The sequence below is a fragment of the Sinohyriopsis cumingii genome, chromosome 4 (genome assembly GCF_028554795.1).
Source record: "Sinohyriopsis cumingii isolate HCF-2022 chromosome 4, ASM2855479v2, whole genome shotgun sequence".
Lineage (NCBI taxonomy): Eukaryota > Metazoa > Mollusca > Bivalvia > Unionida > Unionidae > Sinohyriopsis > Sinohyriopsis cumingii.
In genome coordinates this window covers 34,593,827-34,619,276 of record NC_142964.1, presented here as the reverse complement: position 1 = coordinate 34,619,276, position 25,450 = coordinate 34,593,827, and the positions used below count along the sequence as shown (strand labels likewise).

Here is a 25,450-nt window from a genome sequence, read left to right as displayed (position 1 = left end):
AGCAATCCTACAAATTGAGGTAATATTTATGAAAAGGTACACACATTTAATTGTACAAGGCACATAATCTGCATTCACATACTTGTTACAGGTTCATGAAAGAATGATGATGATAATAAAGGTTACAATTCTGAATATAGATCGACAAAGATCATTATCATTCTATTTCAGTTTTGTGTTTTGGCTGAACAAAATCATAATTCTCCACACACTGGAAAGCTGGTTGTTTTGCCATTTCCTTTGTTTATAGTTTGTGGATTTTGTCTTTTGTTTTCTGATAGCAATCCAGGCCAGTTAATCATTAAAAATCTGAAACTGGCTTGGGCTATGAGGAAATTTTGTCTGGCAGCTACAACAGTACTTTGATGTGTAACTGCCTTTATAATATTAACACAATTAATGTAGCTGTGTAAATGGGGTTTACGGTCACTTACATCAAACTAGAACTCAGTTTTTATGGTATTATAATGAAGCATTATTTTTTAAAATTCACTCTTGTATTTTGGAGATTTTAAATTTAATGCAGTGGTGCATGTGATTCAAATCCAAGGGATGTACTTCATTCAGTGCAAGTTTAAAACTTCAATGCACATGTGGTGGCACCATTATGTAAATATGCTTACTAGCATACATGCAAGCGCTGAACCAAACCCAAATGTTGTTGTTGTTGAGTTTAATTATAGTGGCGTGCCACAACTGTGCATGTGTCACTTTTTTCTGACTGCACCGCAGCCTACTAGATGTTCCTGGGGGAGGGGATGGTGCCACCTCCCCCAGGCTTTTATGGATTCAAGGAACCCTGATAGTTTGGCCTCAATCTGTGGGTCCATAAAGGTCCCTACAGTTGAATGGTTGGCTGTCATTAGTGGGAAGGAGAGCTCGGGAACGGTCCTGCTTGGTTTACATTGCTGGTTTCTTGTTGCATTTGCCTGGTGTTTCTTGCAATTTTTTTTTTTTTTTGATTTTTTTTTTTTTTCTTCTTCAAAATGTTCTAAAAGGAGGGGGGGTATGTTCTATGCTGTTTATAGAGGTTCTTAGTAGATATCATGAATGAAGAGAGATTTTCAAGGTTATTATGGTATAACTAGTCGAGGTGTTTACGGTGTGTTTCCTACGTTATGTTATTTATAAGTTTTTAGATATTACCTCTTTAAGTTATTTATCAATTAATGTTTTTAGAGATTGAATGTTATTTATACTTTATTTAGCAAGAGACCGGAGTCCTTGCCGATTACACGGTTCATTAAGGACATCTAGGACCAGAATCCTAGCTGATTACTCAGTTTGTTAAGGACATCTAGGACATCCGATTTTGTGGTTTCCTTAGTTTTTTATAGGTGCTTCGTAAGTGAATTATTTATTAATACTTTTATAAAATTGAATGATATGTTATGGGTTTTTATGTGGTGGCTTCTAAACTTATTTAGCTTGTTACTGGGTCTTTTGGTTTTGTGGGGATAGTAATTATATTTTGTTCCTAAGTCCTGCTGAGTCTATGAATTGATTTATATTTTTATATGCTGATTGTTTATTTTTATTAGAGTCCATAAGTAACTCTGGGTATGTGTGTGGTGATCCAATCTCTTTTTGGTTTTTGATAAATATTTTCCTAGCGGGTTGATATTTTGGGCATATATTGAATACGTGGTGTAGCTCTTCGGTGGTGTGGCAGTTAAAGCAGTTAATGGTTGCTGGTTTGGGTCCTATAAACATTCCAAAACTACTTGCTAGTTTAGTTTTTCCAGTTATTATCCTGTTTATGGTTTTCTGTTCTAAATAGGTACCCTTAGGTAGCTGTATGTTCCTATCTACGTTTTTTTGGGTTTCATGGTGCTTTTTACCTTTTGTGGAGGAGTTCCAAAAATCTTGCCATTTTTGGTCTATATATGTTTGTGCGAAGCTTATTGCTTCTGTAGAGCTATAGTTAAGCTTGATAGAGTTTTGATCTCCTAGTTTGGTTCTTGCAACTTTGTCTGCTGTTTCGTTGCCAGAGATTCCAATGTGCAACGGTATCCACATGAGCTCGACTAATTGATGTGCTGTGGTGATATCGTTGATTAATTGGCATGCTCTGTCGAGGAAATGTTCCCTAGAGTGTGTATTGCTATTTTGGAACGATTTGATAACGCTTATGGAATCGCTTATAATGACTGCTTTAGGTATTTGGTTGTCTTTGATCTACTGTAGTGATTCAAGTATAGCCCAGAATTCAGTCGTGTAAATGGAGCAATAGTCAGGTCATCTGGATCCCGTTTGTATATTGAATTCAGGGATGACTATTGCTGCTGCTGTTCTTGGTGGGTTGTTTGTTTTTGATCCATCGGTATATATCATAGTCCAGGTTTTTTTTGGTTGATTTCGTTTACCAGTACAGGTTTTAGTAAGTTTTCTTGTCCTTCTTTATTGCCTAATTTGGTAGCTTCAATGTTAATCCTTGGTGGTTTTTGTAACCATGGTGATTTGTTCTGGTCTGTATTGTTTGTTACCTGTTTTTTTAGTAGAGGTATCTTTTCTCTTAGTTCAAGGATTACTTTGCCACTTGGTGTGATGGGTATGATTTTGGGTTTGAAGACAACTTTACACTTATTTATAGCTATTTTGGTGGGATGGTTGTCTGGGTGGGTATCTAATCGAATGGAGTATCGGAGGAGCAGTTCTTACCTACGTAATTTTAAGGGTAGTTCTCCTGTTAGTGTTTGTAGTTCTTCTAATGATGTTGAGGGGAGTGTTCCTGTGCATAATAGTAAGGCTTTTCTTGGATAGTGTCAAGTTTTTGTAGTACAGGTTGCTTAGCCGAGTTATATGCTTGGCAACCGTAATCCAGTTTTGATCTAATTAGGCTTTTATATATCGTGAGGAGGGTTTCCTGGTTGGATCCCCAGTCAGTCCCTGTGATGTTCCTGAGTAAATTGAGATCTTTGTTACAATCCTGGGATCACATTTTAATGAGTTAGGTATTTACAATTACAAGGCAAATAAAAACATAATTACTGTGCATCAATATAAAATTCTAATGCAATAATGCATCAACCAACAATAATTAACTAGACACAAAATGGAGAGGTACTGTTACAGCAACCTGCAAATGCTCAATTTTTGTCATCATCCCATCAAATTATATACAAATCTGAATTAGGCAGAATGAATAATAAAACAGAAAAATAAATACATCTTTTTTACTTTCCAAACAATATATATTAACTTATAACACTTCCATGTAATAATCATACATGCCAACACTAAGAGAGGTATACACATAATTTTTGCTAATATAAGCTTATCAAAATAAATGGATTTACATTTTACTGTGTGCATCTTGTGATGGCATCCTGGACTTGTATTTTGGCTTATGCATGGACCATGCACATTTTCATGGTTTACCTATTCAGTTGAGGGGGGGAGGGGGTCAGCTAATATGCAAGTAAATACAGTAACATAGCTGCCAAACACTGAGTACAAAAATACTGACTGCTTGTGACAAAAATACTGATTTTCAGGAACAAATACTGATTTATAAAATTTTAATGCATATGTTATGTAACTATTTACAATATATACAACCATCAGTAAAGTAGGACAGTGCCTTACATAATTATTTAATGTCAAAGATGCATATGTTGCACACTTGTACCTTCTGGATGGGCACCATGTTCCATTCGGGTGCCCATTCAGAAGGTGCAAGAGCGCAACACACTCAGACACAGGCTGTTTATAGGAGCCTTTTCCACACTTTGTTTTTTCTTCTTCAATCATTATCGATTCCAATGTACCAACTTTCATTGATGATCTCTATTCTGTGTTATTTTCTTAATGAACTGTTTTGTTTCTATTATATGAGTAATCCGTTGCAATTTTAGTCTGGAAAACGTATGCAAAATAAATCACCAGCAACTCTAGTAACTGAACGAGGAAGGTTCATTTCTAAAAGAAATTTAATAAACCAAATTTCGATCAAATTACATCAAGGTTCTCTCTGGTATTTATATACGTCGTAAGTTCAGGCTGAGTTGTATATGATGAAGCAGCAAGCTGATGTTTATTACCTTTTTCGTGCTCATGTATTTGATAGGCGCCTCCATGCCCAACAGCGAAATCACATTACATAATTTGCAAAACGTAAAGTTGTCTCCTTTACTAGATGGTTTTACAAACCTAAACAAGATGGCACAATTGTACTTCCAATTCTGTTTTATTGTCTATCCTGGAGAAAATTCTGAATATTCTGCTTTCCTGTTCAACATGATTAGAAGCTGAATACTATAAATATGAGACACAGTGACAGCGGTAACTGTTTGCGAAATCTAATATGGCGGATAAAAACAGGCATTGTAGCCTCGATTTCGAATGAACCAATTATATTGTAGAACTGTATTCCTATATACACGTGATAACATTTCTATCAGAATGGAAGCCAGTTTGAAACTGAAAATTCCAAGGAATTTTTATATTATTATTTAAAAATAAAAAACATTTTTTGTACAAAAAACGTACACCCATATTCAGGTCCAAAATACAGGACAAATATGGAAAAAATGGGACACTTGGCAGCTATGCAGTAACTACAAAATGCACACAAACTGATAACACATGAAAAATTGTGAATTCCAGTAAGCTTTACAGCAAATTGTCTATTTATGTTATCTTGACCCCAATGTTAAAAGAGTAAACTAAGACGTATACTGAACTCTCTGTACTCTATAATTAATTATTCCAAGTACAAATAAAATCCAGATGAAAACAGAAGCAAACACAAAACATTTAACAACAATGCAACAAAACTTTTGACAACAATGCAGTCATTGCTACTGTTAGAAAAAAATGGCAGGCTCTGTATTGCTTTTCCACTGTGTGCTCAAAAATATTATGGCAGCTATATTTAAGATTTGAGAGGTACTGCTACGTTAAAGGAGTCTTTCAAAAAAGTATGTTGTTTATACAAATGGTTGTGATAATGGAGTACATTCTTCTATTTAATTCCAGGACTGTAATAAAAAATCCAGTATGCAAGAATAAACTTTTTAAATACCTCCAAATTATCACATTCTTCAGTGAAGAAATGCAGCCTGTCCTCCCATTCATTCATAAAGGTGTCACCAGAAACTACCTGTTGCCCACAACCAAAAACATCAAATGGAAGATGCTCACTGAAATATACAGGATATACTACAATAAAGTACTGAACATGTCAATAACATACATGACGATATTTAAACAACAAAGGAAAAGATGTGTGTAGGATTCAAATGCCTCTGCCAAATGCACTTTTATGAAATGAACATAACTCTGGAAACACTTGGTGTATAGACCGAATATGCTCATCTGTAAGGCAATATTTTGTACAAAGGTTCCACTCGATCAATTCATTAAAATCCAAAAGTAGTTGGACAAGTTAGATCTGAACACACACACACATAACAAAAGGCTTTTCTTAACAGCCAGGAGCTGGGCGATTTACCAGGCTACTTTTACCTTACACCCAGCTACTTAAAAATAAAATGTTTCCCCATTAGGGGTGGTTCCTCAACCCCCCTGCCTACTTGGCAACTGACCCTCCAACTTGAAATCTATATATGTGTGTGTGTGTCTATATATATATGTGTGTGTGTGTGTATATATATATATATATATATATATATATATATATATATATATATATATATATATATATATATATATATATATATATATATACTGGACATGTAAAAAAGGCAGACAGACATGCTGTTACCTTTAATACAAGTGATTATCCATGTCAATTTCTAAAACTGAGTTTCTTTATTATGCTGACTCTGCATATGATAATTACATTTCCATTTTACTTATTTTATCCCAATGTGAGTATAATCCATTTTCATTTTATTTATCTTTTATCTCAGTGTCATACATTCCATAATACTTAGTCACACTTTATTCCAATGTTGGTATGCTCCATTTCATTTCTGTATTACTTACCTTTTATGTCACTGTCATATATTCGATAATAATTAGTTACACTTGATTCCAATGTTAGTATGTACCATTTTCATTTTCCTTACCTTTTATCTCACTGTTATACATTCTATAGTACTTTGTTACACTTCATTCCAATGCCAGTATGCTACATTTTCATTTTACTTATCTTTTATCTCACTGTCATACATTGCCTATCAACATCTCTGTGTTTGCCTTTCAACATCTCTGTGTTACATTTCTGACACTGCCATTTTATTTGCCCTGTCATAATATTACACTCTACCATTAATGTCACTGTGTTGCACTTACTTTCCATGTTGAAACTCTTCAATTATCTGGACAGTTCGTGGATGAAAGTGAATTCTGAGAAAGTCCGACCACACATTGAACATTTCGTCAAGGTCAAGCAGAGTGTGATCAGACATCTTATGACTATCATCAGCCTCTGACAGCACAAATGAAAAAAGAATTAGAAGGTCAAAAACAATTTTGAAAAAGTTGCAGACTCAAACAAACTTGCATTAACTTATATATTCTCTTATTTGAATTAAGCCCCCTATTTCCCAGCATTCATTTAACTTTGGATTTAAGCAATACTTTATTTTCAAGTAGACAATTTTAAGAGTTATTTTTGGCCATATTACTCTAACAGAGAATAAAAGAAACTACATTGTAACAAATATTAACTGAGTAACTAGATTATATTACTGTAGCTTCAAGTTAGCAAAAATGCTTAATCAACTACCCTTAATCAAATTTTTTAAAATTCTTTAATTTATTTATACTTTCTAAATGTTCACAATAATGGCACTTTTAAAGATTTCTAAATGTGTTTGAAACAACCCCTGTACCATGCACGAGGGCAAATGCACACTTGTCTTCAGATCATACCATTTGTCCTCATTTCTTTGCTTCAGGTAAAACATTACCATAACTATTCATACATAACACACTAAAATGAATAAATTTACAGACATGTCTCCTTTATAGTCGGTATATGAACTAAACCCTTTTTTCCTACAGAATCAACATAGACGTGAGTGCATCTAATTTTAGAAGGAGGTTTTCATTATGTAATCACTCACTTTAATATAGCCTCATTACAACAGTCCAATGACAGGATTGCAAATTTATGGTTTATTTATTTGTCTATGTACTTGTAGTAATTTTAGACAATGGTTAAATAGTATCTGCTTTGCTGCTTTTTTCCGTATTTTCACAAATACGTGTCAAGTCAGAAAATAACTTTGACCATAAAACACATCTTGCGAATTCCACAACATACTACATAGCATTGTTCAATGTTTTTGACCTTCATCATTTGCATTTTAAAGTTAAATCAGTAACAAAATAATACCCAGGCTTTGCTTTCAATGAATTGTATATTTTTCTGAATATATTTGCCCGATGATTTACGAAAACAGTAAATCTAATAAACTGGTACATCCCAGACCTAGCGATGTCCGCCATTATTTCCTGTTAGGCCTACTGATTCACTTATAGTTTCAAACTAATTTTATGACAAAATAGTGTACGAGAGGCAGTTAATATATATCCAGATCACCGATTCTGATCTTAAAACAGAAACTGCTATTTACACGCTATATTTAAAGTTTTAAAACCAAGTCTGAATGTTTTTATCATCAAAGGATAGCATGCGGAAATTGGGCAGTGATAGTTGCTACCTTACTCGGGAAATGGTTAATGGTCAATCAGCTATCAAAACACATGCTTGTGAGTGGGCAAGAGTTTGTTTGTTAATGTAACTGATATAAAAACTAGGCCTAGCTACTGATGTCTAGATGAATACACTTTGCTACAACACTAGAACTAACCAATAGGCTAATGCGAGGAGCATCTCAAAACGTATGGCCAGTGAATGTACCTCTTAAAAAATCACAGGGTGAAGTTGTTTTTGCTTTCCTAACAGAGGAAGGAAGAGTTTACATTTTTTAAAGCATCTTAAGTTGCCCACTTTGCCTGGTAGCATGACCTCTGGTCCTCCCAAAAGACTATGCAAAGTAGAAGAGCTATTGGTTGCCAATGAGTTTAATTTCTACACTCTTAAAAACTCTGACACAGCTCTTGTTTGTCCATCAGAGTGAGTCTGAATTTTGTCAATCCAAGAGAGGTCTTATTCCAAGCACTAAGCTAAGCATCACACACTTTCTTATACTTGGCTATTGTCCCATCTGAACTATCAATTCTAGCAACTTAGCACTCTTCTGAATCTTGTTACAATCTTCATAAGTTTGCTGTTTAACCCCAAAATACTTATCCAAATTTGTGAATGGCATTCTGTCTAAGTCTCAACATGTCTTGATTCTGAGGTCACGTGCACTGCTTATTCCGCTACATTCAGAAATGAACACAATAATGAAAGCTAAAGTTGTTTATTTGATGTACTTGTATAAATGACATGTTCATCTCTGGGTCTTTCTGCCTCTGAATTTAATCAATGTAGATATCAGTACATTTTCCACCCAGCCGCCAGTCAAAGCCTTTGAACTTGCCACCCAGCTATTGCATCATGTTATTTTGATGTACTCTTATAATGACAACATGTACATCAAGGGGTCTTTCAGCCACTGAATTCTGTCATTGTAAATATCAGCACAGCTAACTGATCAACACATTTTCCCACAAAGCAGGTGGCTGAAGCAGGACTGGCAAGTCTTTGAAATTTGCTGCACGCCTACTACATGTGTATGGAGGACTCCCACCTCAGTGATTTTCTACGTCCCAGATAAAAAATTGTCATCCAAATACGCGAGATTAAGCGTTTCCGAGACCTCTGAACCATATAAAACAAAATTATTTCAAGACATCTAAGAATCGACTGATTGTAAATAAAGTATTTGGATCAAACATTTTCAAAATGTCGTTCTCTGTAAGTGACCATGGTTTGAAGTTCTGATAAATATTTATCTTAAAATTAATCCAAGTCAAATTATTGCTCATTAGTGTTTTCAAGGTTAAGGAACTGACACAAGCTGAATTGATATTTATAATAATCTGACATGGCTTACATTCATACAAACATGGTAATTTGGCTCGAGCAATGGGTCGATCAATGCATGTATTCCAAACCACAATATTTCTGGCAAATTTAAAATTCAGACAAGACATTAAGGTACTATATTGTTAACAGCACTTCAGCATGAAAATCATTACATGGCACCAATCCAAAGTTCTGAAATCTAACAAGAAAGAATTGCACAAAAACTTTAGGAAGATAAAGCATTCCAAATAAATGTACATGTGATATACAACAAGAAAAAATAAAAGTTAACGATTCTGTAAAATGTATATAAATAAAATATAAAGGTAAAAATATATTCTCCAAAATATTTATCAATAGTTATCAATTAACTGATTTTAAGACCCAAGCAACTAGACATCAACTAGATCAACTGTACTGATACTATTTTAAAATATTATTACTCTGAGGTTTTCTTTCCGCCACTTCTTTGTGTGAATTATCTTTTTCAGAGCTCTCCTCATCAGTTTCAGTGCTATCTGCTGGGGAATCTTTTTCTTGATTGCCTTCCTAGAAATTAAGGCTAATCATGAATCTCAGCATCACTGTACTATCATAAAAAAAGGAAGTAAGCATATTCATAATCTTTACATTTAAATAATAAAATAAATATCAAAGCCTGTAATGTAAACACTATCTTTCATGAATCCAGTTACTCAGCCAATTCACAAAAATTACCAAATATACTCCCTTATAAACTAAGTCTAAATGCAAATTGCACAGATAATGACCCTGATTTGCTGGCACATTATGCAAGGGTAAATAAGGGTCTATGTTGTTTACTGTTGGATTCAACTTATAAGCAAGTACATACAGTAAAAGGGGGCACAACATCTCACCATTCCCAAAACTTAGTGTTCATATGACTACAATTGCCATTACTGTCACTGCCGCTAAGTGTCATTGCTGTCTGTCAATGTAGGTGAGAACAAATTTGTGAACTTCTTGGTTCACAGAGTTTGAACAGCTCTATTGACATTTTTTTAAAAATGAATGTCTCTTTCAAAACTTCCCAAAATTGTAAAGAAGTATTCTTTCATCACAAATCAGTCATATTCATGCTGGATTAATTATCCTTTTGGAAAATCTGATTAGCAAACCACATGGCAAAGGGGGCACTACTCTAATTAGTACCTACCATTGTTGAGCAGTACATCTGGTTTACAACCACAAGTTTATCCAGGGATATTTGTAAAATGGGGTGGGGGTAACATATATTAAATTCTGTCCAAAAAGATTGACAAATCTTATTCAAGTTGAACCAATTTACAGTTCTTTATTAAATTAAAATAGAACCTTACAGTTTCTTCCAGCTCTTTTAGAAACTTGTTCTTGGGTGGTGCAGCCTCTTTGTGCATTGTTATGTCTCCAGACCTATAATGTAAAAATCATTCTTCAAAACTTGATAAATAATTTGCACATTTTCTACATCCCCCCACCCCGATTAAAATAATCTCATGGAGAGATGTAGAAGACAGTCAAAGAGAAAGAATAAATTTCAGATCTGAGTGTAAAGATTGCATATAAAGAAGATTTTTACAGGAGTGCCCTATTCAAATGAAATTTATGAAATGAGTTGAACGATTCCATGTTTTGTCAGCTTTGGCAGGGAAATTATTCAATCAATTTTAAAATTTTACTAAAAGAAACACTATTACTGGACTCTTTCTCATGAACTATTTACATATTCCTGTTTACCAAAATGTTCATGGATTTTGTGGTTTTTGTCAACCATGAATTTAAAGATCCAATGAACGGTGATTTAAAAAAAGGAAAAACAGTAAAACCCTTAGCCAGATTCATGAAATTTTGTGTTCACCAGAATACACTGTTGGCTAAACCATGAAAACTGATATTCACAAAACTGTGTATTGACAATATTCAATACAATTGCAAATTTGTACATTAAAATGACATAAATACAGTCATGGTGTTATCTGTCATAATACTAGGCTGAAACTGACAAGTTACCATACTGCACAGCAGCAAAAACAATCTTTGAAACAGAAACAACAGATGGCTCAGCTGGAAACGTAGATAGCAAATTGGCCAGCAGCTGGATGATAATGTAAAGGTTTGAAGTACATTTATAAGTCTAAAACATTATATCTTTGCATTATATGACATAACACCTTTGCTTAAAATATATATTTAAATATGAACAGTCTGAAGCAACATTTGATTATGATGTTCCATAATAAACTGTAAAAAGCATATTTCAAGTAAATTTTGTTTATCCAAGAATACATATCCAATCACATTACATTAGGAATATTAGCCTGCTACCTTACGAATCCAGCCCTTTCTAAAAGATGAAAACTGTTTTTTTTCTAACTATTTCAATAGACAAAGGGCAATAAATCAAGCCCATTACCTCCCCTTGGCACTGCCAGGTGTCATTAGTTTTTAGCTGAGTGAGATGCTAATGAGGATACTAATATGACATAGTATTTTTAAGTAATTTGATTGGGTAAGTATTCTCAGAAACATAATTTACTTAAAAATTTGCTTGCTCCTTTGTGTGTGTGTGTGTGTATGTGTATGTGTGAGATCTTAATTTTTCAGTCCTTGCACTAACCTCTTAATGCTGAGCACCAAGCGAGGCAGGTGTTAGTACCATTTTTATAAGTCTTTGGTATGACTCGGCTTGGGGATCGAACCCATGACCTCCCGCATCCGAGGCGGACGCTCTAAATGCTTGCTCATTTGAATACATTCACCTATCACATTACATGAGAAGAATAAGTCATAGGAGGAGAGGATGCCGAGCATCCAACCTTCACCTCAGGTATCCTTCGTGGAAAGAACAGCTAAATTCTCCAAGTGAACAACAAACAAGTTCTCCTAATGACATCAGCAACACAGCCTGGCATCACCTGACCGGGACCTACCAGATTCAAGGTTTGCCTCTGTGACACTAAATCTCCGAGATTAAGGCTTGAGAAGGTTGACTCCACATGCCAGCCAACAGCTTCTATTATATCTTGGATCGAAATGTTGTGTTCCAATGTGAGGCTTGAAGTGATGGCTCAAAGTTTCTGAGCAGTAATCTTCGTGAGGTGACTCTGATCTGATGAGATGTCAGAGTACGCCGAGCATACAACCCACTTCAGCCAAGAATCTTGACCTGCCTATCGAAGAGAGTAAGCAAGTGACAACTCTTTTAGTTACTGACAAATGATAACCTATTTTGGGCACAAAGGATGGTTGTTTCAAGAGAACCACCAAATCCTCTGATCTGAACTGACGCGTTCAGTTGACATAAAGGTAAACAGCTCACTTACCTGTATGCAGAAGCTAAAGCTATCAGGATACATGGTGATAGTGACTTATGCAAAGTGTGGGTTGAGTTTTGAAAGGATTCTAATCAAGCCATGTTAAAACCCAAAGAGCCAGAGAAAAAGTCTGCCAGTTGAGGGATTGAAGCACAGAGGGACAATATTGTTCATGTGGCACCAGTCCTGAGTACACGCCACATTCCCTCGTAAGCCTGAAGAGTGGAGGGCCTTCTTGCTCTTGAGATTCTTTCCACAATGGAAGGTTTGTCTCACAAGTCTGTCTTGATAAGAGCCAAGTGTGTAGAAGAAGAGGATGGTCCAGCCAGGGACCAGGGTTGCTGGAGAAGATATGGGTTGTCTGGAATCTTCTTGGACAGATCTATTGCAAGAATGAGTAGATAAGTGACTTAGGACTTGTCCCATCTAAGAGGGTCAATCAGAATCATCTTGCCATTCTGACCCCATAACTTCTGGATTATTTTCAGCATCAGCACTGTTGGATGGTAGGCAAATGCCCACAACCCTCCAAAATGACTGACATTGCATCCACAGCCCAAGCTTCTATGTCTGGAAATGGAGAGACGAAGGTGGATAGCTTGTGATTCCACCTTGTCGCAAAGAGGTAGATCATCAGACACCCACATAGTATGCAAATCCAAGTGATAACTGATCGATGGAGAGAATTTTAGATAGAATGTCAGCCAAAGAGTCTGCTGAGAAAGTGTCTGATTTCTACATTGATATGGAGATTGTTGCACCTAGGTAGAAACTGCCAAATCAGAACACACAGTTCACGTGATTTGGTGCCTCCCTGTTTAAGGATACAGGTCACAACCAGAGTTATTGGACCAAATGGGGACCATTTTTGTCAATCTTTTCTGAAGTGAAAGGCATTGATGAGAGTGGTTATTTCTTGGATGTTAATGTGTAGAGGCTGTTCCCCCAGATCCCATGTGTCGCTGACAGTAGTGAAGGTCAGTAACAGGTGTACACCCCAATCATGTGCAACAGCGTCAGTACCTACCATTATTTCCACATGGAGCTTTTCCAGTGGGATTGTTATGGTCAGTCAACCTAGGTTGCACCACTGACACAGGAATGATCAAATCTCAGGCATGATCATGACTGTTTGATCAAGGGGATCTGAAAAGGGTGCCATTGTCTTCTCAATGTCCGCATAAAAAAGACGGCCAAGTGGGATTAAGTGTCTGCTGCTGCACTGAATAAACAGAGGAGTTGCAAAAAACTCTCTCACTGAAAACAGGTCTTGTTGGAAATGGACTCAACAAGCTTGACAATTCTGATTATGTGAAGAAGTCACACCAGATTCTGACAGTTTAAAACTGCCATGTTTGGATGGGAAAAATTCTGGGATGGATGGAGGTCTGCCTTTTCCCAATTCAAAAGAAAGCCTGGATGATCTAAAACAGAGAGAACATTCCTGCCTTGGGGTAGAATGGAACTTGCCACATGTTTCTGGAGGATGTTGTCCAGGTATGCTGACATCGTTGTAGATGACATCAATCGGAACAGGTGACAACATAATCTCAGTAAAAACACATGGGCTGAGTGCAAAGGGAGAACTCTGAACTGATAAGCTGTGTCATGATAAGCAAATTGGAGAAAATGTTTGTGACATGGGGTGGATAGGGATGTGAAAATATGCATCAATCAGATCGAGACTGATGGCATACTCATCCCATCTAACAGAGAGGTGGATTGACTTCACTGTCTCCAACTTTGATTGAGGTGACTCCGGTCAATGATAGATGTCAACTTACTGATTTCCAAAAAAGAAATAGCCTTGAACAAAACCCAGGGAATTGTGGTCTTTGCGCAAGCTCCACTGCCTTTTGATAAGCAACCATATCTCCTGTTGTAAAAAGGCATTCTTCTCCTGATTTGATGGTGCATCCATGAAAAGGGGAGAGGAAAGGGGATTGTTGATGAATGAACCTGCAGCCCTTCCAAATGACATGGATCATCCCTCCCCCATTCTGAGGGAATAGGGAGATCATGTGAACTCAAAATTCGGTGTCTTACTGCCTCTGTATGACTGCTTCCTAGGATTGATATTGGTGTACAAATGATGAGAAGATCCCCAGTCCTGAGGTTTGCTTAACATCCTGTCATATGGGCAGGGGCTGAGTGGTTCCAATCACATGTGTGGGTTGAGTGGCCATGTAAAGGGGCAGTTCCTGAGCTGCCTACTTCTGAACTTCTCCTATTCTTCCTCCAAAGCAATGGTGACCCGAACAAGGTTGTCCAGAAAGGAAGGGTATGATTAGGTTTGAGAGACGTGGATTGCCATAGTCTGGCCATGATATGGTAAGCATCCCTGGTCAATGACCCTATCAATCCTGGCCTCAAAAATGTGGCTACTGCCAGGTGTCTCCACTGAGTCTGAAGTGTGCTAGTGAGGAAAAATCCAATAATGAAGAAGGTGCAACAATATCTCAAACCAGTTCTGATGGGCATGAAGCACATCTGTCTATCTTTTAAAAGAAAAGTGGACATAACAACAGCTACTATATTCTTGTCAAGTGCCAGGAGATCAGTACTAAAGGCATCTTTCGTAATAAGTCCATCTCATCCTCTTTGTCAAGATCTACCGATCCTTTAGAATAGCGGTTGGGGGTGGAGGGCTTCCTGAAGTAGCCAACACCCTAAAAATGTCCTCTATGGCAGCATGAAAGCTAACTTCAGCCATTCCATGGTCGGATCTGAGTAAGATGAATGGTGGATTTGAAGGAGTTCAATTGCACTCACTTTGCGTTGAGGCCCAAATCATTAATTGACTAATTAGCTAATATGGTAGCCCAGACTTCCTCTGACCACATATTACAGATACTGCATAGATGGTATATACTTAGTATAAACAAATAATAGTCATGGTATAAGTCCATGCCCTAACATTTGCATATATAGCATTAAAAACTCTCCATATCATAGACAGTGTATACTTGGTATAAAAAAACCTAGAGTCATTGTAGACTTTCAAGCTCTGAAGTTGCTTTTAAATGACACTCTACTGAAATGATACAAGAAGAGAAGCAAAGCATAAATTAGTACAGTAAAACCTGTTATGAGAGACTGCCCCTTTTCCCAACAATAAACGGTCTCTCAAGACAGATGGTCTCTCATAACATGTATGTACAAAAGACTCCAAAGTCCAGTTTCAGAACAATTTAAAGAAGAAAAAACACACTGTACATATATTCTATTCTTTATTAATAGTTCTTGCTAAAATATTGTATGCATTAATCTGGAAACAAAATCATAGAGCAACAAAGATATAATTAATATGCATGTATAAGCAGATGAAATTGTTTCTGATATAATCCTTTTCCCTTAAAACACCCTAAATTTGTTTACTGATGTTTAAACCGCTATTTTGCAAGTGGTCTGCTCTTTCACTTCTTTCAGTTACAATAGTTATTTTCTCCTGCATTAAAATTTGTCTCTTCTTAGATGGAGGTGCTTCCATTGTTATTAAGGTTCTAGGGGTTAACATTATTTGTGCTCAGTTGTAATATTGACTGCAAAGACGATTTTGACTAAGATTTGGGGAAATATGAAAAATATATACATGTACATTGCATATCTAACAATTAATAAATAAAAAAAGAAACAGCTATCTCATCCAGAAACAGAATCATAAACTCAGAGACAAAAGTCAACGGCCTAATTCAAAGAAGACATACAAGAATTAACTCTATAAAAAAAGTGTGTAACCTGTCACACTGACTTAAATAGACGACAGTTCAGTGATTGGGATGTAATCACTGTAAGTTAACCTGGTGGGGGAGAGAACAAACGTAACAACCCATTAACACTATCAATCAAATCCTGCAAACGATTCTCACTTGCTGGTTTGACAGACAAAGACCTTATTCACCCTCAGTCAATATGGATTAACTCTAAAGACAAAACAATATACATGAACACTACTTTAATTTCAGCATGACTATGGCAATTTACGACATGTACATTAGCCTAGTTTACAGACTATATACAAACCAGTAACCAGACTTCGTTTTTTTTTCTTTTTTGGTTTCTTCTTGTTATGTTTGTTTTTATCAGAACAATCTTTACCATTCATGCGGTCGTTGTTACAAATGATTACATAAAGATCAGTGGTGTCTGTCTCTGTTCTTGCGATATGCTCATTGATAGGGATACTGGGTCTTACACGTACATATGAGTGTTATCAACGAAAAGGCCAAGAACCAGGCTAAGTGCTGGGATAATCTACATATACTTCAACACGATTTACAATAGAAAATATAAATACAATGAGCATACCTAAACTATTTAAGATATTGGTAGCGAGTCTATTTTTTGGTTTTGGGGTTTATTCTTGGGAGGTATTATTTTTTAGAATAGTGTAAGCGTCAGTGTAAAAGAAACTTAGACAAGGTTGGTGGAGTTTAATACCATTTTTGCAATGCGGTCATTGATAACAGTTGCGAACTGCATTTTTTGCCAAGACATCATGGTCACTGGTCACGTTCAGCAGGTGGTAGCTCATGACAGAGCGTTTATATAATAAAATCAATCTGTGCATTACAATTGTGGTCGGAAATGACAGGTGGTTGGTCGCTCATAACAGGTAATACTGTAAATCAACAAGTTACTAACTTGCTAAAATAAGTATATTCTACATTACAAATGAAGGAATCAAAATAGTAAGTGTTGCATTCAAAGCTTATAGACTATGCTTTGAACTTATGCATTTCAAGTATTCAGTTGACAATTCTACCGAAACTACTCAAGAAAGGAAAAGCAAAGCATAAATTAGGAAGGGGAAAAAATCACCCAAATTTGGCAGAAACTGTAAAAAGAATATATACAACCTGCAGCAGACTGATTAATCCACAAAATAAATCCAAAAGGAATGCTCAGTGAGTCAATCTGAATTCAAAAATGGCTTGGATTGTCAGAGGATCAAACTGGATGAGTTTATCCAGTACAGCAAGGAAGCTAAAAACTGCAGTGCCAAGGGTAGGTATTGGGTAAGAGTTATTGCCGTTGTCTATAGAAATAGACAGAAAAAGATGGATTTTGTTTTTTGGGTAGGGCTGGATTTGCAAGGTTGCAGACCAATATTCATAACGTTGGGCAACATATTCAAAGCAGGAAAAAAAATTTAGGGAAGAGGAAAAATTTAACAAAGAGACGTAACAATGATTTAAGTTAAATTCAGGATGTGGTTGATGCTTATTTCTAGTTTAAGCTTAATTTAAATCTCCCTGGACCCCTAGAAAAAGGTTTTGGACTGACCTGCCTATCCCAATCTTTTTAATGTAACCAGCATGTTTTTTTCTTCTTTATAGGCCCTAACTTTAACATGAATATTCCAATTATAAATCTATGAATGTATCAAAACTGTACAAAGTAAAGAATAATTTTTCAATGTAATAGTTATACCATTTGATATCTTCTTCCTCCTCCTGTGGAATTTCATACAGGGTGCCTCTCTGTTTTAGACTATTTAGACTTCCCTTTAGGTCAAACAGCACCACTCTGGGAGTGTAAGTCACTTCTCCCTGAAAAGCAACCAGCAATATAGTAAAAAAATTGTCAACAAATATGATGAACTTTGCACATTCTTTTGCAAACATGTGTCACCTGCATGATGATGGTTATATCACTACAAATTATATTCCACATGCACATTGGCAGTTATGCAGTTTGACACCAAAGTTTATTTAAAAAGTAATGCATTCACCTCCTTCTTAATATATATATATATATATATATATATATATATATATGGTTTACAAACTCAGGGCTTTCATAATACGTCATTCAAACAGGTCTCTAAGAATCTGGGATTTACAAATGTTTACAAGACATTAATGTTATATATATTTTGGGCATTACAAATCAACTAGCCCTACACCATGGGCAAGCTCAAATTTGGCTTGGACAAGCTCAAGTGTGCAAGGTACCTTTCCATTTGAAAGTCAGAAAAAAAAAGAGAGACAGGGAAAGTAAGATGGAGATATTGTTGGGTTCAGCTCATAATGCTTTAGGTTCTGCAGATTTTCACCACAGTACACACATGAGCATCTTTATTTAGTATTTATTTTTTCAAATTCTACTCTATTACATGAATTTCTTGTCTCTTTTCATCCTGTATTTCACATGACACACTGTCAAAGTCTATCATTTCCATCTTGTAGTGAATGTCAAGGTCAGGCATGACAATTTACTGGACAATGATCTGATGCAAGCTTTGACACTTAGGGAATCACAGACAGTTTGTGAGTTGGCTCTGAAATGTTCCAAGCTTGCAAATCTCAAAAGGGACTTGCCACCCAAAAAACATTTTTAAGCATGATGCCAAATTCAAGGTGACAAGGTTATAAATCTAATTTCTGATATTTGTTTCACAGGTGTGTTTGGATATAAAAGGTACCGTAACTGTCTCAAATGATTAGCTACCCAGGTTTCTTTAAAAGGGAGATCAATCTAATTAAACTCTAGCATCCACAAGAAGTGTTTATCATCAATTGCTAGTGGAATAATTACAATTGGCCAATACATATGGGTTAAAAATAACAGTTTTCAAATCATTTTCAAAAGTCAGATTGTCCAAGATTATTTTAATGCATGCCACTGACTTCAAAGTCACTAGCTCATCATTATCATGTGGACTAAAGGAAAGTGATCTCAATTGTTCACATGAGTATAAATTAATCATTACCAAAAAGTATAGCTTCATTATTGTTAATGTTTTTGAAGGGTTGAATCTGTTTGTGTATCAAAACAAGAAAGGAAACACAATTAATCTTTCCACAAACAATAAAGAAAAATGTTGTATATTAAAACATGATTTAAAAAACTCTGGGATTAATATACATGTGTAAAATCTTAAATTTTCTTTATAAGTGTTTTGCTTTTTCTCTGAGGAAATCTGAGGGTTTACTCTAATTTGTGATTTTAGGAATTCCTCAACTGTTGTTTCAGGAATAAATAGGCTTCCAACAGTTCAATTTTAAAACTATAAAGTGATTTAGCATCCTTTCCACTGTTGTTGCTGCTGTTGTTGTTTTGGGGTTTAATGCCATTGCTCAGCTTAAGATATGATATACATGGCAGCCAGTACAACTGGTGGAGGAAGAACCTGAGAAAACCTCAGGAAGAAGCGTAGACCCACAGGAAGCTACTGGAAGCTTTCTCTCAAACCCACAATGGACAAGCGTGAGACTCAAACTCCACTGTCTCTACCTCTGATACAAACATGAAAGTTGTCTAAAGAATAACAAGCAGGATAATGTGAAAACAAAATGTTGCAATCATACGGGACACTTTGAGAGATTTAGTGAAATCAAGTCCAGATTCTTCATTTAAATACAAACATTTAAAAATGTCTGATATATAACCTCAGAGTAAGCAGAATCTTGGCTTGTTTTGGATGCAATTTTCTCTAAGTTTGATCGTACATGCATTTAATTTGACACTAAGTGCACTTTCATCATTTATAAATGTTTGGATCCCTCAATAGTCAAGTTGAACTTATTCCCCTGTTGTTAGTTGGAAAATAAAAGCTATTGTTCTAGTATTGTCATACAATAAGGCAAGAAATAACTTGGTTTCGCCTTAGAACGATTTGATCATTTTCGTTACCTAGGGTGAATAATTGTTTTTCTAGGTAAGCAAATGAACTAGCATGTACCCGGACTAATACTCATTCTCCTGTGGATTTAAGGCAAGTTCCGTTTCTAACTGACACACTGGTCTATGGATCTTGTCAAGGAGTGAACGTTCTCCATTTGAGTTCTCCAGCCATAGGGGTAAGTGTTACATTTGTATTTTATTTGATATGTGAAGCGTATTCAGTTTTTAATGTCATATCATGATATGATGCCTTTACTACTACAGTAATACCTCGTGCATTCGCGTTTCTGGATTCGCGAATTCACGGATTCGCAAAATTTTCATTGGTACCCTCTACGTACATGTTTTCTTTATTTTATTGAATTCTACCTTCGTTATATGACTTCTGTGACATATGAAGTTTACCTAGTTTATCTTCCTGACAATGACAAAGAAAATGTCAGTCATTAAGTTTACAGTCCCATTCGTTACTTGGTTTTACCTTACTGTGAGTGCAAAAGAAAACAGCAGCCAATGAATTAGTATAGGAGTAATATTAGTATACATGTACCGTACTGTAAATGCACTAGTGTGGCAAATACCCATTAGTCGATACTGTACTCTATTTTTATGTCAACCATTTATTTCTCTTTTTAAGGGTAATGTATTAAGCTAACTTTTAAATGAAATTAAAGTGCTTTGGGAGCATGATTTGGGTCATATTTAGGGTTTAAACCCTAGAAATAAGCATTTATTAGCATTTTTAGTGACTCGTACCAAACATCCGCGATTCCTCCTGATCCATGAATGGTTCTGGAACCTAACCTCATGAATGTTCAAGGTATTACTGTACACATATTTGAACAGTGTGAACTTCTGAATTAAAAGTTGCTATTAGAGTTTAATTTAGTATCACATATCTATAGATTTTAATTCCGAACCTATTGTTATGACCAGTCTGGTTTTATTGTAGCTGTTTAGGGCTGTCTAAAGCTGTTTAGGGCTGTCTATAGTTGTCTATACATATGTCTATGCACATGGTGGATCAATGAAGGGAGGGTGTAGCCAATACAAGTGGGCCAACCCAATTCAGGAGAACTGTGTGCTGTCTGTACATATGTATGTGCAGGTATTTTGGGCAGTCTGTGTGTCAATATGGAAGATGATATAACCATCAAGGTCATATGAAGACGAAACCGTTAGTTTGTAAACTTGTGCACATGGTGTATCCACGAAGGGTGTGTATGGCCAACACAAGTGAGGGCCAACCCAAGAAATCAGGAGAGCTGTGTGGTTTGTCAGTGGACACATTTGCAAGTTTTACAAATATTTATGACTCATACAGCTGTACAAATGACTGAATCATGTTTACTTCAACTGGTTGTTGTTTCAATTGAGTACAACTGAGTCATTTTAATTACATAAGATTATTTGAATCTTTATTTTGATTACATGAGATGATGTGAATCTCACTTTCATTCCGGGAGATTATTTGAATCTCACTTTCATTTGAATCTTTATTTTCATTCCATAAGATTAGTTGAATCTCATTTTCATTACATGAGGTAACATAAGATTTTTTGAATCTTAGTCATACATGAGAATACTTGAATCATTTTTAGTTTATCAATTTGTGAATGTTTGGATAGAGTATTTTGAATGAGACGTATGTTTGGAGCGTGAAAGTATCACTGTATTTTTAGTATATACATATATTTTTATTAATTCATTTTATAAATTTTCATCTCTTATCACATTGTGCTGTGTTGTTATTTGATCCAAACATCCATTCAGGTTTATCCTGTAATAAGTATTCAATATTACATAAGACATATCAGAAGAAAAAAAATTAGGAGTGTAATCAACGATCAATCATACTCCCACGTGACAACAAATGCTTTGGAATATGTGAATGTCTATTCTCCAATATCTTTACTTCCTAAGATTTGTATCCAGACCAGAGCCAAAACAAACACTTTTGTAAACCATACCCTAGGATTTTCCCCCTCTCTGAAAAGTACATCATGGTTGACTTCTTTGGGAAGCGACAGATCATCAGGGTTATAAACAAAAGTGGATTCCTGAAAATGTAATTAAAAAATTTCATTCAATAATTTGGAAAAATATGCATACAAAATAATTAAGCTGAGCACAATATTAAGTGCAGTTAACATATGCTGATGAACTCATCTAGTTTATGAATCTGCAAGCACATACTGAGCCCTTGGCTCATAAAATCTTGATTGTCCTTCAAGTTTATAGAAGTATGAAATGCTGAGATGTCCTGAAAATATGACAGATGATCTTACTGTTTTATAGAACATGTGTCCTGCAGAACCTGGTGTCTTGCTGCATCGATGTATTCCTGATGTATCTGACTCATGTGTGTGTGTGATTTGGGTTTTTAATGTAGCTTTAACAATTTTTCAGTCATACCGCTACAATGTCTGCAGTGTGGCAGTTTATAGTGATGCCTAGCACAGGGGCATCATGTCGCAGACATGTAGCATGATGTCCCACCCAGTCACATTATTCAGACACCAGGCCAACCAGTCCAAACACTAACCTCTAAATGCTGAGCACCAAGCGTGGCAGCTGTTAGTACCATTTTTTTTAAGTCTTTGGTATGACTTGGCCAGGAATCGAACCCATGACCTCCTGCATCTGAGGCAGACGCTCTAACCACTAGGCCACTGGAGTGGTCTATATCTGACTCATAAAAACTGACACAGAATAAAAACATTGTTTTCCATTACACCAGAAACTGATTTCTTTTGTCTACTATGTTATTACAGATATGGAAATTTTCAATATTGGCACCAGTAGTGATACCATATGTTATTAACCAGGACTGAAAGGCCAGTAATTAATGCATTGTCCCAGGAATGAACAAAGACACTGTTCACTGAATCCAAACATTTCATAATCCCTTGACTATGTGTAAAGATGATTGATGGGAATTTCATGGTTTAATATACCAATATCCTAAGATTTAATTGCTTTGCCAGAATTCTTCCACATCCAAGTAACAAAAAATATATTTTGCATCTACAATAGATAAAGCTTCTTAAGTTGGGGTGGAAACAGATAGGTGATAGTCAATACAAATAGGTGATAGTCAATACAGATAGGTGATAGTCAAAACAAATAGGTGATAGTCAAAACAAATAGGTGAGTCAAAACAAATAGGTGATAGTCAATACATTTTTTCAGATAAATATCCAACATCTTAAATTTATCACAAATGAATCCTGTTGTGCCAGGGGTCTGGATATAGCAGTGGTTATGTACTGTTTTCAGTTTAACACCTTCACCCCGCAGACTGGAATGTATAATAGGTCTGATGCATACTCCTGCATATCGTGACTAATGGAGACAGAATTACTTTTCTATAATAACCTCAGCAGTAAATAAAGTACTTTTGTTGCAGTGCCATATAATATCAAACCAACAAATGTAATACATAGACGTCATGATAAGTATACTCCCACCCACTCATTGATGGCAAGTGACTGTTAGAATCTTATTAGACCAGGCTTGGCAACCTATTTTACATAGTGTGCCACTTTTTCCAGATTAATTACAAAATGAATGAGCTCGTGCCATCAGTAAGAGAGTAACACTGTTAAAATCAAGACTTCTGGCTGCCCTTCACATGCCACACAAAACCTCTTGACAATTCACTTTATGGCAAAAGTGCCGTAGGTTGCTGACCCAAGTACTAGACCATCATAATTTCATTGCAAACTACCACTATGCATGCCTGTTGTCTCATTACCACTTACCTTTGTGAGTTAAACCAGTGTAAAAAACAATTCTAAAATGTGTTTTCTTGGGCAAAACCATACTAAGAGAAAGAATCAACCTCTGAAGTGGAGAGCTCTCAATACAAACAAAGATAGCTCACTGTTCTAGTAAGATTACTGATATATATATATATATATATATATATATATATATATATATATATATATATATATATATATATATATATATCCTTTGTCTTGTTCAACTTTAAATAGGGCAACTCTATCTCTAATACAACAAATTACCCCTTACTTTGTGCAGACAAAGAATGCATGTGTGCTCACAAGTAAAATAAATTTCATTGCATGAGAATTTTTTTGGTCATATGGATAACTCTGAAGAAGTGGTTCTTAATCCATGGGTTCCAATACAAACCTGGGTTGCCATGCTGTGATGAGTCACCAAGATCAACTGTAATAATTTGAAATTTCCTATCCAAGTGATTTTTTTAAATCATATGATGGGTGGCAAGGTTAACACCACAAACCTAATCTGGGTTATCACCCATAAAGGTTAAAAACCACTGCTCTAAAGTACGGAGAACCATCAAGCCAGAAGGCTTATTGTCAGTTAGGCTATATATTACTGTAGGTAAACTTGCTTCAATGTCTTTACCTTTTTCCATTTCAACCTGTTACCTCAAAAAAATTTTGACATCTGTCTATAAAATGGAATGGAAAGTTATGAAAAAGACAAACCCACAACAAATACCAATGTAAAACTTAAAACATATATATTCAACACTGAAAACTCTCCACAATAAATATCAATTCAACTGACACTAATGCACTTATGCATAACTCTTGGATGACCACGACTCAGTTCTAATCGTCCAAATCAGCCTTCCTTTTCAGAGACATCCCTCCAAACACCTATCTAAATGAATCCATGAGGCAGAAAAAGCTCATTTACACACATTCTACCACCAGATGAATAAAGCACTGAGGTTTAATGCTCATTCTAGACTTGGTATCTGCATGGGTGTTTGATGTTTTGAACATACAAAAATGATGAAAAGCCAAGAAAAAAAGAGTGTAATAACTGATGCTGCTCTATGCTGAATGCAGAACTGCATGGAAATTCACTTTGCATAATTACACAGAAGCAAATAAGTTAATTTCGATAAAAGAATAAATTTACAAGTACCAAAATATATATTTTTGTTACCAGCTAACAAAGACATTCATTTCAAGCTGAAGTTTCCATCCCAACTGTGGGCATCAGACACTGACAAATTTAACATTACACCGAGGACTCATTGTGGGCAGGGTCTTGTACATGCTGGATAAATGACATTGCAAAAAATGTGCTGCCTTACAACTGCACCCATAGCCATAATTGTGATGATGGCATAGCACATTTTGAATGGCATAGTCTTGGTTTCAAGTCCTAGCACTAACCTCTTAATGTTGAGTGCCTAGCAAGGCAGCCATTAGTACTATTTTTATAAGTCTTTGATATGACTTGGCCAGGGTTCAAACCCATGACATCCCACATCCCAGATGGATGCTCCCATCACTTATGCCACTTGTGCAGTCAGAGGCATGACTAACAATGCTACAATCTTCACTCTAACCACTAGACCACCAGAGCGGTCTAAATTTTACAGAACTCTCATTCAAAATTTTTATTTGAGCAATCAGCATAACAATCAAGACAGATTTCAAAGAATAGGGACCAAGAACACAGCAAAAACAAACTAATTCCCAAATATTATATCAAGTTGTTTTTATGTATTTTTCTTAGCCCAAGCTATGGTTTTCTTTAC

General features: G+C 35.7%; 1 protein-coding gene across 1 annotated transcript in view; it reads right to left on the bottom strand.

Annotated features, from left to right (window-relative positions):
• LOC149800916 (protein misato homolog 1-like) overlaps window positions 1-25,450 on the bottom strand; it is a 56,997-nt gene that overhangs the window by 27,251 nt on the left and 4,296 nt on the right. The window contains exons 2-7 of the mRNA XM_089954979.1: window positions 21,867-21,956; window positions 17,701-17,819; window positions 10,294-10,366; window positions 9,397-9,502; window positions 6,262-6,397; window positions 5,027-5,144 (exon numbers count right to left, since the gene is read on the bottom strand). Of these exons, the coding sequence (XP_089811105.1) occupies window positions 5,027-5,144; window positions 6,262-6,397; window positions 9,397-9,502; window positions 10,294-10,366; window positions 17,701-17,819; window positions 21,867-21,956 (642 nt within the window). The remainder of the gene's footprint in view (window positions 1-5,026; window positions 5,145-6,261; window positions 6,398-9,396; window positions 9,503-10,293; window positions 10,367-17,700; window positions 17,820-21,866; window positions 21,957-25,450) is intronic.